The sequence below is a fragment of the Salvelinus namaycush genome, chromosome 13 (assembly GCF_016432855.1).
Source record: "Salvelinus namaycush isolate Seneca chromosome 13, SaNama_1.0, whole genome shotgun sequence".
Lineage (NCBI taxonomy): Eukaryota > Metazoa > Chordata > Actinopteri > Salmoniformes > Salmonidae > Salvelinus > Salvelinus namaycush.
In genome coordinates, this window is record NC_052319.1 from 10,108,383 (window position 1) to 10,123,213 (window position 14,831).

At 41.6% G+C, this 14,831-nt stretch overlaps 1 protein-coding gene across 5 annotated transcripts in view; it reads left to right on the forward strand.

Annotated features, from left to right (window-relative positions):
- LOC120058222 (myosin light chain kinase, smooth muscle-like) overlaps positions 1-14,831 on the forward strand; it is an 89,865-nt gene that overhangs the window by 41,299 nt on the left and 33,735 nt on the right. For 4 of the 5 annotated variants that reach the window (XM_039006721.1, XM_039006716.1, XM_039006720.1 and 1 more), the window contains 3 exons: positions 3,469-3,621; positions 13,198-13,344; positions 14,466-14,663. In XM_039006721.1, coding sequence (XP_038862649.1) covers positions 3,469-3,621; positions 13,198-13,344; positions 14,466-14,663 — 498 coding nt within the window. The remainder of the gene's footprint in view (positions 1-3,468; positions 3,622-13,197; positions 13,345-14,465; positions 14,664-14,831) is intronic. The other variant, XM_039006719.1, reaches the window with a different exon arrangement.

A 14,831-nucleotide genomic window follows, 5' to 3' on the forward strand; every position in this document is an offset into this window, starting at 1 on the left:
GAACCCTCTTGAATAGATCAGCTAGGTAGGGGGGTGTAATTTATTACATGCGTTCCCAAATGGCACCCTATTCCCTATATAGTGCACTACGGGCCCTGGTCAAAAGTAGTGCACTATAAAGGTAATAGGGTGCCCTTTGGGACACCGCCATAGTAAGTCTGCTACCGCTTTCCCTCTCAGCATGAGGCCGGCCCATCACAGGACCACCATTTCACAGGTCTGGCTGCTCTGCTGCTGAAGGCTCATGTGTCTCTGTAATATGTCAGATCCCACACAGAGAATGTTTATCTTTTTCATCTTTAACTGCTCAACATATAGAATGTCGGGGGAACCCCCTTGAATGGGCCATTTTGAAGGTCATAACTCCAAAATGGATTAATGCTATATGGGAGCCTTGGGACGTTCATGTCTCATTGAAGTTAACATTTGAATTGGTTAGGGTTTAGCCTAGGGAGTATGGACGTCCTAAGGATACCGAATATCACTAACCAAAATGAAAGCTTGGCATGACAATTGATCTAGCAGAATTCCAACTGAACACAGTGAACACAATTTTTTTTTATAATTGTAGCTAGGTTATTTTTATCCTTCCATATTTAATGAAGATGGATCACAATTTGTTAAGTTTGGTTTTGTCTATCACCTGAGACTAACTTGGCTCACAACATAAGGCTACAGTTCTAAACTCTGTAACTTTCATTTCTAGTCAAAAGTTCGGCTTCTGAACTTGTTTGTAAACTGAGGGTGGAGTGTTGGCCAATGTAATTGTTTTGTTTGAGTTGAATTATCCTCGTTAGAAAACATAGCTGAAAAGTTTTAAAGGTCCAATGCAGCCGTTTTTATCTAAATATCAAATTATTTCTGGGTAACAATTAAGTACCTTACTGTACTTAATTGTAAAATAAAAAAAAGAAGAAAGAAAATAGCTTCTTAGCAAAGAGCAATTTCTCAAGCAAGAAATTAGCTAGGACTGTCTGGGAGTGGGCTGAGTGGGGAGGGGAAAATTGAAAACTAGCTGTTATTGGCAGAGAGGTTTGGCACTTTCTTTCTTATTGGTTTATTAACTAATTTACCATGTAGTGACGTCACCAGGCAGGCCAAAGCTCCGACTCAGCAAAACAAGATGTTACAGCTCTCGTTTGTGGTAGGAAGAGTGGACCAAGACGCAGCGTGGAAAGTGTTCATGATTTTTTTTTATTCAAAAACACTCAAACAAAATAACGAAAGTCAAAAATCGAAAGCGAACAGTTCTGTCAGGCAAAAAAACACTAAACAGAAAACAAGATCCCACAAAACTCAAAAGGAAAATGACAACTATTATATGATCCCCAATCAGAGACAATGATAGACAGCTGCCTCTGATTGGGAACCATACTCAGCCAAAAACACAAAGAAATAGAAAACAGATTTTCCCACCCGAGTCACACCCTGACCTAACCAAACAATAAGGATCTCTAAGGTCAGGGCGTGACACAAGATGACATTTCAGGCGGTCTTTTCAAACAGCTCTTTCAGTACACTAGAAAGGCATTATCATTATTTTCACAATTCCACCGTATTATTTCAACCTCATAGTGCTGAAATATAAAACATGAAAATCACATTTTGTCTGCACTGGGCCTTTAAGAAGCATCTTTAAAATAGAGATTTAATCTTTAAACTCAAATAGAATTGACTTGTTGCCGATTTTAGAGAAGGATCTAACATAGTCTCTGTCCCAAATGGCACTCTATTCCCTTCATAGTATACTACTTTTTGACCAGACCCCTATGGGCCCTGGTCAAAAGTAGTGCACTATATAGAGAGTAGGGTGTCACTTGGGACCTAGCCATAGTTTCCACAAGGCCACTTCTCTTAGTGCTCCAGGTCTGAGCTGTACGGGAACTGTTGATGTTATACTCTGGTCTCTTGAAGACGGATGGACAGTTAATGGCATCACACTTATCTCAGGGAAGAGAAATAGTCCCCGCTCCCAGCAGGGATCCCAGCACCGACCGATTCACAGCCCTCTGTTCTTTCCGCTGGAAAATACACCCACAGCCATTAAACAAATATGAGGCCTAGGAACCATATAAAGGAAAAACATGCATCGCTGCCTCCTGAAACCTCTTCTGAAATATTACACACAGCCAGACTTGGCAAGTGTTTGTGCTCCAAAAGCAGACATCTGAGACTCTCTCTTTCCAAGACTCTGACCTGTGCAGGCCGATTATGAAATGCCTACCACAAGGACAAAAAAAGGCTCCCCTGGATTTCAAAGTGAATGCCCTTCTTGGGATTGGGTGGTCCAGGAGGGAGCAAGAGCCATATATAATAGCGGTGGTGCATAAATATGGCCTATTGTACATTCCTCTCCGTTACTCTCTTTTTGTGTCGTCATTAGCACAGTATACATGATCTCAATTTGAGCTCCAAGACACTGGCAATTTGTAAAACTCCAAAATGTGATTTGTGCCGGTTTATTTACTGGTGCATTGAACCATGTTGTGCGCTGTCGTTACAAAACTCTGTGGCTCGTGCTAAAACAATGACGTCATATCTGTATTCCGACATCTTTATACACCTTCGCCATTGTTGGTGGTAGAGCATCACAACTCATATTATTTTACCCCTTTTCCTCCACAATTTTGTGGTATCCAATTGGTAGTTACAGTCCTGTCCCATCACTGCAACTCCCGTACGGACTCGGGAGAGGCGAAGGTCGAGAGCCGTGCGTCCTCCGAAACACAAGCCAGCCAAGCCTCACGGCTTCTTGACACGACGCCAGTTTAACCCGGAAGCCAGCCGCACCAATGTGTCAAAGGAAACGCCATACACTTGGCGACCGTGTCAGCGTGCATTGCGCCCGGCCACAGGAGTCGTTAGTGCGCGATGGGAGAGGAACATCCCTGCCGGCAAAACCCTCCCTTAACCCGGACGACGCTGGGCCAATTGTGTGCCTCCCAATTGGTCTCCCGGTCGCGGCCGGCTGCGACAGAGCCTGGACCCGAACCAGGTTCTCTAGTGGCACAACAAGCACTGCGATGCAGTGTCTTAGACCGCTGCGCCACTCGGGAGGCCCATCCAGGATCAATTTAACACAGAGCTAGCTAGCTGCCTGTCTGTGTAAACTCAGGCCTGCAGGGAAAGATCAATACGCATCTGATAAAGAAATATGTTGTGCCATTGTATCAATCAGTTCCAAGGTTTTTTTTACATTAGTGTAGTCTTTTTCTGCCACCACACATTTATTTGTTTTATCTGCGATTCCACAGCAAACATTTTCTTTGTTTAATATGAATGAATGAATATTAGTCTCTTGCTTAATTTCTAATAATCTTTCTTCAATCATCTCTCTCCATGTAATACTGCTCTCCTTTACTTTTACACTCTTAGTGTAAGAAACTCTTTTTTTTGCTGTGAGTTGATTGGGTTTAGGTGTTCCTCCTCGAGTGTGACGCATGTTCCTTCCCCCCCCCCACCCTCCAGACAAGCCAGTGCCGCATGCCCACTCTGCGTTTGAGAATGGCCTGACCCAACTCACAGTCCAGGGTGCACTGCCAGAGGACGAAGGCCAGTACACGTGTGTCGCTGAGAACAGCCATGGGAGAGCAGTGTGCACTTCCAGAGTCATCGTCAAAGGTGGGCTTGGGAGCCTCTACAGAGGCCGTATGTATCAAGCTTCTCAGAGTGGGTTCAGCCCCCCCCCCCCCCCCCGTCCATATACTGTTCATTATGATCCAAAAGTTATAACTGATCATAGATCATGACCTTTACACTGAGACACTAGGTACATACAATACACATTACACTGAGAGTACAAAACATTAGGAACACCTTCCTAATATTGAGTTGCACCCCCTGTTACCCTGAGAACAGACTCAATTCATCGGGGCATGGACTTTACAAGGTGTCGAAAGCGTTCCTTAGGGATGCTGGCCCATGTTGACTCCGATGCGTCCCACAGTTGTGTCAAGTTGACTGGATGTCCTTTGGTTGGTGGACCATTCTTGATACACACGGGAAACTGTTGAGTGTGAAAAGCAGCGTTGCAGTTCTTGACACACTCAAGAACTACCATATCCCGTTCAAAGACACTTAAAATCGTTTGTCTTGCTCGGGCACCCTCTGAATGGCACACATACACAATCATGTCTCAAGGCTTAAAAATCCTTCTTTAACCTGTCTCTCCTTCATCTACACTGATTTGAAGTGGATTTAACAAGTGACATCAATAAGGGATTATAGCTTTCACCTGGATTCACCTGGTCACTCTTTATGTCATGGAAAGGGCAGGTGTTCCTAATGTTTTGTACACTCAGTGTACACCACAATGGCTTTCGAAATATTTTTTTTAGGACATGGAAAAAGTCTGCTTTACTAAAATGATGGTCATGTAGGGGAATGCCGACTGAATATTTCAAGTTATTAAAAGAAAATGTACATTTTGAACATCTGAACACACATGCATGTCGAGCTGACAAATTCTTTAAACATGCTACATATAGAAACATATACTGTATATGTTTAAATATAAATCTATACAGTATCAGTCAAGTTTGGACACACCTACTCATTCAAGGGTTTATTTTTATTTTTACTGTTTTCTACATTGTAGAATAATAGTGAAAACTATGACATAACACATATGGAATCATGTAGTAACCAACAGTGTTAAACAAATCAAAATATATTTTATATTTGAGATTCTTCAAAGTCGCCACTGTTTGCCTTGATGACAGCTTTGCACACTCTTCGCATTCTCTCAACCAGCTTCATGAGGTAGTCATCTGGAATGCATTTCAATTAACCGGTGTGCCTTGTTAAAAGTTAATTTGTGGCATTTCTTTCCTTTTTAGTGCGTTTGAGCCAATTAGTAGGGGTGGTATACAGAAGATAGCCCTATTTGGTAAAATTCCAAGTCCATATTATTGCAAGAACAGCTCAAATAAGCAAAGAGAAACGACAGTCCATCATTACTTTAATGCATGAAGGTCAGTCAATCCGGAAAATGTCAAGAACTTTGAAAGTTTCTTCAAGTGCAGTCGCACAAATCATCAAGCGCTATGATGAATCTAGCTCTCATGAGGACCGCCACAGGAAAGGAAGACCCAGAGTTACCTCTGCTGCAGAGGATAAGTTCATTAGAGTTAATGCACCTCAGATGGCAGCCCAAATAAATGCTTCACAGAGTTCAAGTAACAGACACATCTCAACATCAACTATACAGAGGAGACCACGTGAATCAGGCCTTCATGGTCAAATTGCTGCAAAGAAACCACTACTAAAGGACACCAATAAGAAGAATAGACTTGCTTGTGCCAAGAAACACGAGTAATGGACATTAGACTGGTGGAAATCTGTCCTTTGGTCTGATGAGACCAAATTTGTTCCAACCGCCGTGTCTTTGTCAGATGCAGAGTAGGTGAATGGATGATATCTGCATGTGTAGTTCCCACCGTGTAGCATGGAGGAGGAGGTGTGATGGTGTAGGTGTGCTTTGCTGGTGACAATGTCAGTGTCTTATTTAGAATTCAAGTCACACTTAACCAGCATGGCTACCACAGCATTCTGCAGCTATTCGCCATCCCATCTGGTTTGCGCTTAGTGGGACTATCAATTGTTTTTCAACAGGACAATGACACCAAGCACACCTCCATGCTGTGTAAGGGCTATTTGACCAAGAAGGAGAGTGATGGAGTGTTGCATCAGATGACCTGGCCTCCACAATCCCCCGACCTCAACCCAATTGAGATGGTTTGGGATGAGTTGGACCGCAGAGTGAAGGAAAGCAGCCAACAACTCCTCAGTATATGTGGGAACTCATTCAAGACAGTTTGAAAAACATTCCAGGTGAAGCTGGTTGAGAGAATGCCAAGTGTGCAAAGCTGTCAAGGCAAAGAATCTCAAATTTCAAATATATTTTGATTTGTTTAACCTTTTTTGGTTACTACATGATTCCATATGTGTTATTTCATATTTTGGATGTCTTCACTATTATTCTGCAATGTAGAAAATAGTAATAATAAAGAAAAACCCTTGAATGAGTAGGCGTGTCCAAACGTTTGACTGGTACTGTACATAAAATGTATCTCATACTATCAGGCTATTTTAAGTCTTAGCAATATTTTGGCTGTATTGAGAATGTGCTCAATCCATGAGATAGGAAATATGCTTCTCTTCTCAGATGAATGAGCATTTGACTGTTTACTAAAGCCCTGAAATGTCTATATTGAGAGTACTTTGAGCCCTTTGATAAGCAGCGCTGCTGCTCTAAGAGAATAGCTATTTTAGGGCTCTGATGTTGCATTTAAGGAAACATCTGCTCTCTCTGTTCCAGCATGCATCTTTTTTACATCCCAAACGGCACCACATTCCCTATATAGTGCACTACTTTTTACCATGGCCCTGGTCAAAAGTAGTGCACTGTATAGGGAATAGGGTGCCATTTGGGACAAAAACCTTGTCTTTCAGCGCACACAGGGCTTCATGGCAGAGGTTCAGCTTTTTAAAATGAGAAATACCATCATTTTCCCACACGTGCAGCATGAGAGAGAGAGAGAGGGGAAATGCAGCTTGTTTGACTTGCTAGCACACCAACCATCTTGGTCAAACATTAAGAACTAATGGTACTCATTCATTTTTAGTAGCAAAGAGTGCTAGAACAGAGAGAGAGTATAACTTTAAGGACATCCACAATCAGTCTTTTTGGAATCTGTTTGGAAGCACTTTCTATGAAGTCCTTTATAATACACTTATGTTTAACAGTATGACACTGACTGTAAGATTCCATAGTGATCTCTATCTACAGGTTAACCTTCACTTCAATCTGATTAAGAGTCTCTTTCTAAGCCCTGATTAAAGATGTAACGCTTCATGCAGATGGGCAAGCTGCAAGCCAAGTGGCCGTTGATTTGCTTGGCAAGTTGGCATCACACTGAACCTGTGAGAACAAGTAGATGAGTGGATTGGTGCCAGTTTATATGATGCCAGTTTAAGAGGTAGGGTGAGTCTGCTATGTTCAACACAGCTAAGATATTGTAGAAGAACAGTCATGGCAGTGTTAGCTGTAAGTTAAGATCATCATACTGTACATGTACCTACAGTATATGACAGCGGAGGCTGCTGAGGGGAGGACGGCTCATAATAATGGCCGGAATGGAGTGAATGGAATGGTATGTGTTGTGTTAGTTACCATTCCATACACTCCATCCCAGCCATTATTATGAGCCGTCCTCCCCTCAGCAGCCTCCAATGATATATGAATACTGTAAGGTGTAATGGTTTCTTTTTACTATTGAAATGCCTTTGGGAAATGCAAAATGTTTATATTGAGTATTGCATGCCTTAGGATTGGTAGAGGGGCTAGAGGATGTCCCACGCAGTTAGGCTCCCTGCATTATTATTAACTTTTGTTTAAAGTCGGGCCCTTGTGCCATGTGTAAACTGTTATGAGGGCTCCTCAGATTACTGTCGGTCCCAAATGGCACCATATTCCCACTGCTTTTGACCAGGGCTGACGAAAGCTCCCATAGGCTCAGGTCAAAAAGTAGTGTAGTATAAAGGGAATAGGGTGCCATTTGGGACGCAGCCTGAGGCAGCAGTGAAGCAGGGCTTTTTAAGCAGCAGCGCTGATGGAAACATGGTGTAGATGCCTTGGATCTCCCTCTGGCATGCTGGGTATGTATACAGACAGTGGGCTGTGTTTATGACAAGCCCTGTCTTGTAGGGTCCTGACGTCCACAAGGTTAGGGCCACTAGATTTAGGAACCTGGGGGTGGGGGAGGGGGTTGACTCTATGTAGAACCAAACGCCATACATGGTGCGTATGAATCAAGGAGCGAGGGCCTAAAAGGTCCCCTTACTTGCTCTCTCTCTCTCTCTCTCTCTCTCTCTCTCTCTCTCTCTCTCAGGAAGCCCTCCGCAATAGAGAAGTCCCTCGTGAAAATGTGCCTGTTTGCTCAGAACAGCTTGTCCTCTTGCTCCCTCTGTCCCTTTTATGTTGATATATGATTTCTTTCTATATCACTGTGCTGTGATAATACATGTTTTAATCATTAGATTCAACTTAGCTTTTTACCCCATTATGACTAAAGTATAATGATGAGTCAAATCATTTGATTTTGAACTCTCATGACTCTTAAAGACCTTGGCAAGAACATCGCCCTTATCCCTCATGTCCTATGGTCATTTTTAATGAGATTATCCAAGTGTTTGCTTTTTCAGGACATGTACCTCACAAGTTTGCCAATAACATCACATCAGTCATTTGAAATGTCCAGATCGTCGCTGTGATGTGGTGTTTAGAGCACGGGTCTAAAGGGTGATTGAGCTGTAATTGGAGTACTGTAACGCGTCCGATCAAAAGTAGTGCACTGTATATGGATTAGGGTGCCTTTTGGGACGCACACCTGGTAACGTTCAGGACATATCTCGTATTCATAGGCCGCATCCCAAATGGCACCCTATTCCTTATTTAGTGTATTACTTTTGACCAGGGCTCTGTTTACAAAGAGTGCACTAAATAGGGAAGAGGGTGCCATTGGGACGCAGAAATAGCATTGCGTTGTGCTTTGGAAACTTCTCCAGATGACAAGTCTGTAGTTATGGATGAAATTCTACTCTGACTTCTGAGGATGACCAAATGTAATCAGAGTAGGAGGAACTCTATTGTAATAATTATGCATTTTATACACGATTATGGAGTCAGATTGAATAAGGACCTGTGCGTCTCTGACGGGTCTAGCAAGATAGCTAATCGTTGCATCACCAGACTATAATGTGTCTATCTTGTACCGTAATGGAATTAGCAATGTATGGATACTTATGAGCTGTTTCTAGCGATCAAAGTTCTCGTATTAATTGAGTCAAGTTTAGAGCAGGGATGTCAAGGTGGAACCCAAGTGTACGATGTGTAGTATAATTACAGTACTAGTCAAAAATTTGGAGTAGGTGTTACTCATTCCAGGTTTTTTTTTTTTTTTTTTTTACCAGGTTCTACATTGTAGAATAATAGTGAAGGCATCAAAACTATGAAATAACACATGGAATCATGTAGTAACCAAAAAATTGTTCAACAAATCAAAATATATTTTAGATTCTTCAAAGTAGCCACCCTTTGCCTTGATGACAGCAGGGTAGCCTAGTGGTTAGAGCGTTGGGCTAGTAACCGAAAGGTTGCAAGTTCAAATCCCCGAGCTGACAAGGTCGTTCTGCCCCTGAACAATATATTTTGATTTGTTGAACTATTTTTTGGTTACTACATGATTCCATGTGTTATTTCATAGTTTTGATGCCTTCACTATTATTCTACAATGTAGAAAAAAAACTTTAAAAAAATGGAATGAGTAGGTGTCCTACTCATTTTGGACTAGCCTAGGAACCCACTGTTCCTAGGCCGTCATTTAAAATAAGAATTTGTTCTTAACTGACTTGCCTAGTTAAATAAAGGTGAAATAAAAAAAATGACAGCTTTGCACACTTGTGGCATTCCCTCAACCAGCATCATGAGGTAGTCACCTGGAATGCATTTCAATTTCAACAGGTGTGCCTTGTTAAAAGTTAATTTGTGGCATTTCTTTCCTTAATACGTTTGATCCAATCAGTTTTCTTGTGACAAGGTAGGGGTGATATATAGAAGATGGCCCTATTTGGTAAAAGACCAAGTCCATATTGTGGCAAGAACAGCTCAAATAAGCAAAGAGAAAAGACATGACATTTTCCGGATTGACTGACCTTCAAGAACTTTGAAAGTTTCTTCAAGTGCAGTCACAGAAACCATCAAGCGCTATGATGAAACTGGCTCTCATAAGGACCGCCACAGGAAAAGCAGTCTTCATGAAGCATGTTGAGAGAATGCCAAGAGTGTGTAAAGCTGTCAAGGCAAAGGGTGGCTACTTTGAAGAATCTCAAATTTACTATATATTTAGATTTTTTGTAACACTTTTTTTTTTTGGTTACTACATGATTCCATATGTGTTATTTCATAGTTTTGATGTCTTCACTATTCTACAATGTAGAAAAGAGTAAAAAATAAAGAAAAACCCATGAATGAGTAGGTGTTGCCAAACTTTTGACTGGTACTGTATATTTATCATTAGTCCAGAACAACAAAACAAAGAATATTACTCTGAATTACAAGGACTACAGTATGAAGCCAATTTAAAAGTGATAGATGCATGACAAGTATGCAATAAGAATATAATGATCAAATGTGTACATACCATAAGTCAAAGTAACAATGTAGAAAATTGTTTGTCTAATAACATAGCATACACACCACACTATGGCATAGGCCTACAAAGCATAGCCAGGAGATTTGCAATACAAGTTCTCAATGAATTTAGCAACCCATCAAACCTTTATCCTACCTAGGGCGAAATCGATTTCAATTGCCTCCATCGATTAATTAGCATCACTCTGCTGGCCAGGAAACAATATAACGAAAGGCATAAAACTTCACAATCATTCTCTAAACCTAATCGACACACTCAATCTAAATGATAGGGGCACACATCTGTGCCACTCCATCTTTGGACTGACCGCCGTCCGGCGACCAGTTTAGTTCAGCAATTCTGTAGAGATAAATCCTTAACACGTATAGTACATTGAGTCTTAGTCAAATTTGCAGCTCTTTAGAGCTACTGAAAGGATCCAAACATGACAATTTAATTCATACAGTTAGATTCATTAGTCAACTCAAGTTTAATCATGCCTCTGAGTGTGCCAGTGTGGACCTCCGTGGCAATGTCCGGCCCCAGAGAAAGCCACTGGCGAAGATGTGCTTCACTCCTGTGATGCGTAAAAATATGGCCATCCATCCGGACAGTGCCATAAATCGTGATCAAATCATCACGCTGTGCCTTGGCGCCGACGTGTCTTCATCACCGCCTTCATCATCGGTCAACCTCTAATTTTTCAACTACAAGTCCATATGAGGATCAGCTGTACACTTGTAACGTTCTGCTCCAGAGCCTCTGAAAGTTTTCAGACTATACGCTTGGCTTTCAATGTCATTGAGAACACAGTTTTCCACATTCTTTGGCATGGTTTCTTCAGTACTGTAGGTTTCAGATATCCTGGCTGCAGTAGATTGCCAGACAGCTGAGTTATTGATGTAGGAGAGCTCTTGCTCTTGGCCCGGAGGTTCATCTTTATCTGAACGAGCGGAGACTCCCAAGCTATGCACAGGGCTCCCAAATCAAATCAAAATCAAATGTTATTGGTCACATACACATGGTTAGCAGATGTTATTGTGAGTGTAGCGAAATGCTTATGCTTCTAGATCTGACAGTGCAGTAATATCTAACAGGCAATATCTAACAATTCCACAACAAAACCTAATCTCTTACAAACTCCACAACAAAACCTAATACACCCAATCTAGTAAAGGAATGGGATGAGAATATATAAGTATAAAATATATGGATGAGCAGTGACAGAGTGGCTAAGATGCAATAGATAGTACAGAATAGATAGTGAAGGATACAGTATATACATATGAGATGAGTAATGCGAGATATGTAAACATTCTTAAAGTATTACCCGATAGGGTTCAGGTCAGAAGTATTGCACTATATACAGGAAATAGTGTGCCATTTGGGAAGTACTATAAGAAATCTACTCCAGCCTTAATATACAGTGCATTCGGAAAGTATTCAGACCCCTTGACTTTTTCCACATTTTATGTTACAGCCTTATTCTAAAATGGATGAAATAGTTTTTTCCCCCTCATCAAATCTACACACAATGCCTCAAAATGACAAAGCAAAAACAGGTTTCTATACATTTTTGCTAATTTCCTAAAATACAAAAACTACATAAGTATTCAGACCCTTTACGCAGTACTTTGTTGAAGCTCATTTTGACAGTGATTACAGCCTGGAGTCTTCTTGGATATGACGCTACAAGCTTGGCACACCTGTCAGGTTGGATGGGGAGCGTCCGGGCTCTGGCTGGGCCACTCAAGGACATTCGGCGACGTGTCCCAAAGCCACTCCTGCGTTGTCTTGGCTGTGTGCTTAGGGTCATTGTCCTGTTGGAAGGTGAACCTTCGCCTCAGTCTGCGCTCCTGAGCACCCTGGAGCAGGTATTTATCAAGGATCTCTCTGTACTTTGCTCAGTTCATCTTTCCCTTGATCCTGACTAGTCTCCTAGTCCCTGCCGCTGAAAAACATCACCCACAGCATGATGTTGCCACCACCATGCTTCACCGTAGGGATGGTGCCATGTTTCCTCCAGATGGTATTCAGGCCATGGAGTAAAATCTTGGTTTCATCAGACCAGAGAATCTTGTTTCTCATGGTCTAAGAGTCCTTTAGGTGCCTTTAGTCAAACTCAAAGTGGGTTGTCATGTCTTTTACTGGGGAGTGGCTTCCGTCTGGCCACTCTACCATAAAGGCCTGATTGGTGGAGTGCTGGAGAGATGGTTGTCCTTCTGGAAGGTTCTCCCAGACCAAGGCTCTTCTCCCCCGATTGCTCTGTTTGGCCAGGCGGCCAGCTCTAGGAAGAGTCTTGGTGGTTCCAAACTACTTCCATTTAAGAATAATGGAGGCCACAGTGTTCTTGGAAACCTTCAATGCTGCAGAAATGTTTTGGTACACTTCCCCAGATCTGTGCCTCAACACAATCCTGTCTCGGAGCATTACGGACAATTCCTTCGACCTCATGGCTTGGTGTTTGCTCTGACATGCACTGTCAACTCTGGGACCTTATATAGACAGGTGTGTGCCTTTCCAAATCATGTCCAATCAATTGAAATTACCACAGGTTGACTCCAATCAAGTTGTAGAAACATCTCAAGGCTGATCAATGGAAACAGAATGCACCTGAGCTCAATTTCGAGTCTCATGGCAAAGCGTCTGAATACTTATGTAAATAAGGTCTGTTTTTATTTTTAATACATTTGCAAAAAATTCTAAAAACCTGTTTTTGCTTGTCATTATGGGGTGCTGTGTGTAAATTGAGGAAAACATTTTATTTAATCCATTTTAGAATGAGGCTGTAATGTAACAAAATGTGGAAAAAGTGAAGGGGTCTGAATACTTTCTGAATGCACTGTATAGTACTCCAGGACTCCATCTAAAATAACTATTGATTTACATGACAGTCAATTGGGGGAATGCTGAATCTCAAGTTGGTTGTCTTGGCTTAGTGTGCTGCTTAGTAAATTACTCATGTACTTAAAGTAACCCTGCTAATGTTGTTGTTAAATTTCAGCTAAGAAAAATTTCAAGAGGACGGACCCTCCAAATCCAGTTGACACCAAGAAGCCATCGAAGCCGTCTGCCCCTGTATTCCTACGAGGTCTGAAGGATCTGAACGTCATGGACGGTAGCAAAGTCATCATGACCGTGGAGGTGATGGGTAAGAGAAGGCCTCGTCTCTCCTCCTACTAGGTCATATTCTTTAGGTAGCAAATGAAAGAAAACAGACTACCTAGACTAGTCCAATAAAAACGGCTTGTTTTTATATTCCGTTGAAAAGCATTTCGTGACAGTGTGCCACAATGAATACATACAACCCTGGTCGGTGTCTTGTGATGGCCCTTATTCCTATTAATCAGGCTGGAAAACTCATATCTTTGGTATTGTTTTCAGTGTTTTTAGCAACTCTGTTTGCTTTAGACACTGGTATTTCCTGCTCAGCCCCCCAGAGATAAGTTGTTTGGTTTTTGGTTGTTTTATGCATTTGCATTTCCTTCCAACATGTGACCTGAGGGGACGGGTAGCCTCTTGGAGTATTATAATTTATTATTATATCATCTTCATCATCCCACTTCCTGTTTGTCTGAGAGGTTGTTCGCATGAGGCAGGAGTCACTAGTAGTATGATTTACGTTATTATTCTAGGCCTTTCATCATTTAATGTAAATAGTGATGGAGCGGGATGGTCTCTCACTGTATTTTCTTATGGAGATTTATGATAACAGTAATCCAAATGCAATTTATTCAATTAGATCATGCATCATACCTATGTGGAAAATGCATAATATTATGCAAGATAATTCTAAGTCACAGCATGTGTTATGTAACACGACCTGCCATAACAACATGTTACTATAGGGCACAATTCTAATGATTTAAATTACAAAATTACATATTGGTTTCCTTACTCGGTAAGCAGTCTGACAGAAATCCATGTTTTGGTTTTGTTTGCCTGGCCACTTTCTTCAAATGCTAACCTTTTAGCATGTTTGTCCAACAATCAACTTATTATCCCAACAATTAGTATGTTTTGTGTTTCATGTCCAAATTATCTTAAAGTAGCTTTATTGAGCTAAACGATACATTTTAGATACTTTAATATGATTGGGGCATGAAACAAGAAAAATGTTCATTTCTGGAATAATGACTTGCATTGGTCTTTGGACAGTAATGCAAAAAAGTAATTTGGAGACAGTGACCAGGTAGACAAAGCCAAACACAAGGTTGTCCAAACACAACCTTGTCCAAACACAAGGTTTAATGTAAAATGTTGTGGTCGTAGGGAATCCTCATCCAGAGATTGTGTGGCTCCACAATGGAAAGGAGATCCAGGAGTCGGAGGACTTCCACTTTGAGCGGAAAGAGAGCCAATACAGTCTGTTCATCCAGGAAGTCTTCCCTGAGGACACTGGGAAGTACACCTGTGAGGTGTGGAACGAAGTGGGAGAGGTTCGCACCGAGGCCTCGCTCACTGTACAAGGTAGGCTAGTAGCCTAGATAACTCCACCTAGCTAGCTCAGTATGTCTGGTTAAATATCTCTAGTAGGATGTAGTTTATGCCTAGGGTAAATTCCCAGGTTTTCCAGATATCCCGATTTGGAATATTCCTGGAATCAGAGAATCCGGAATAAGTTGGAAATCAGGGAAT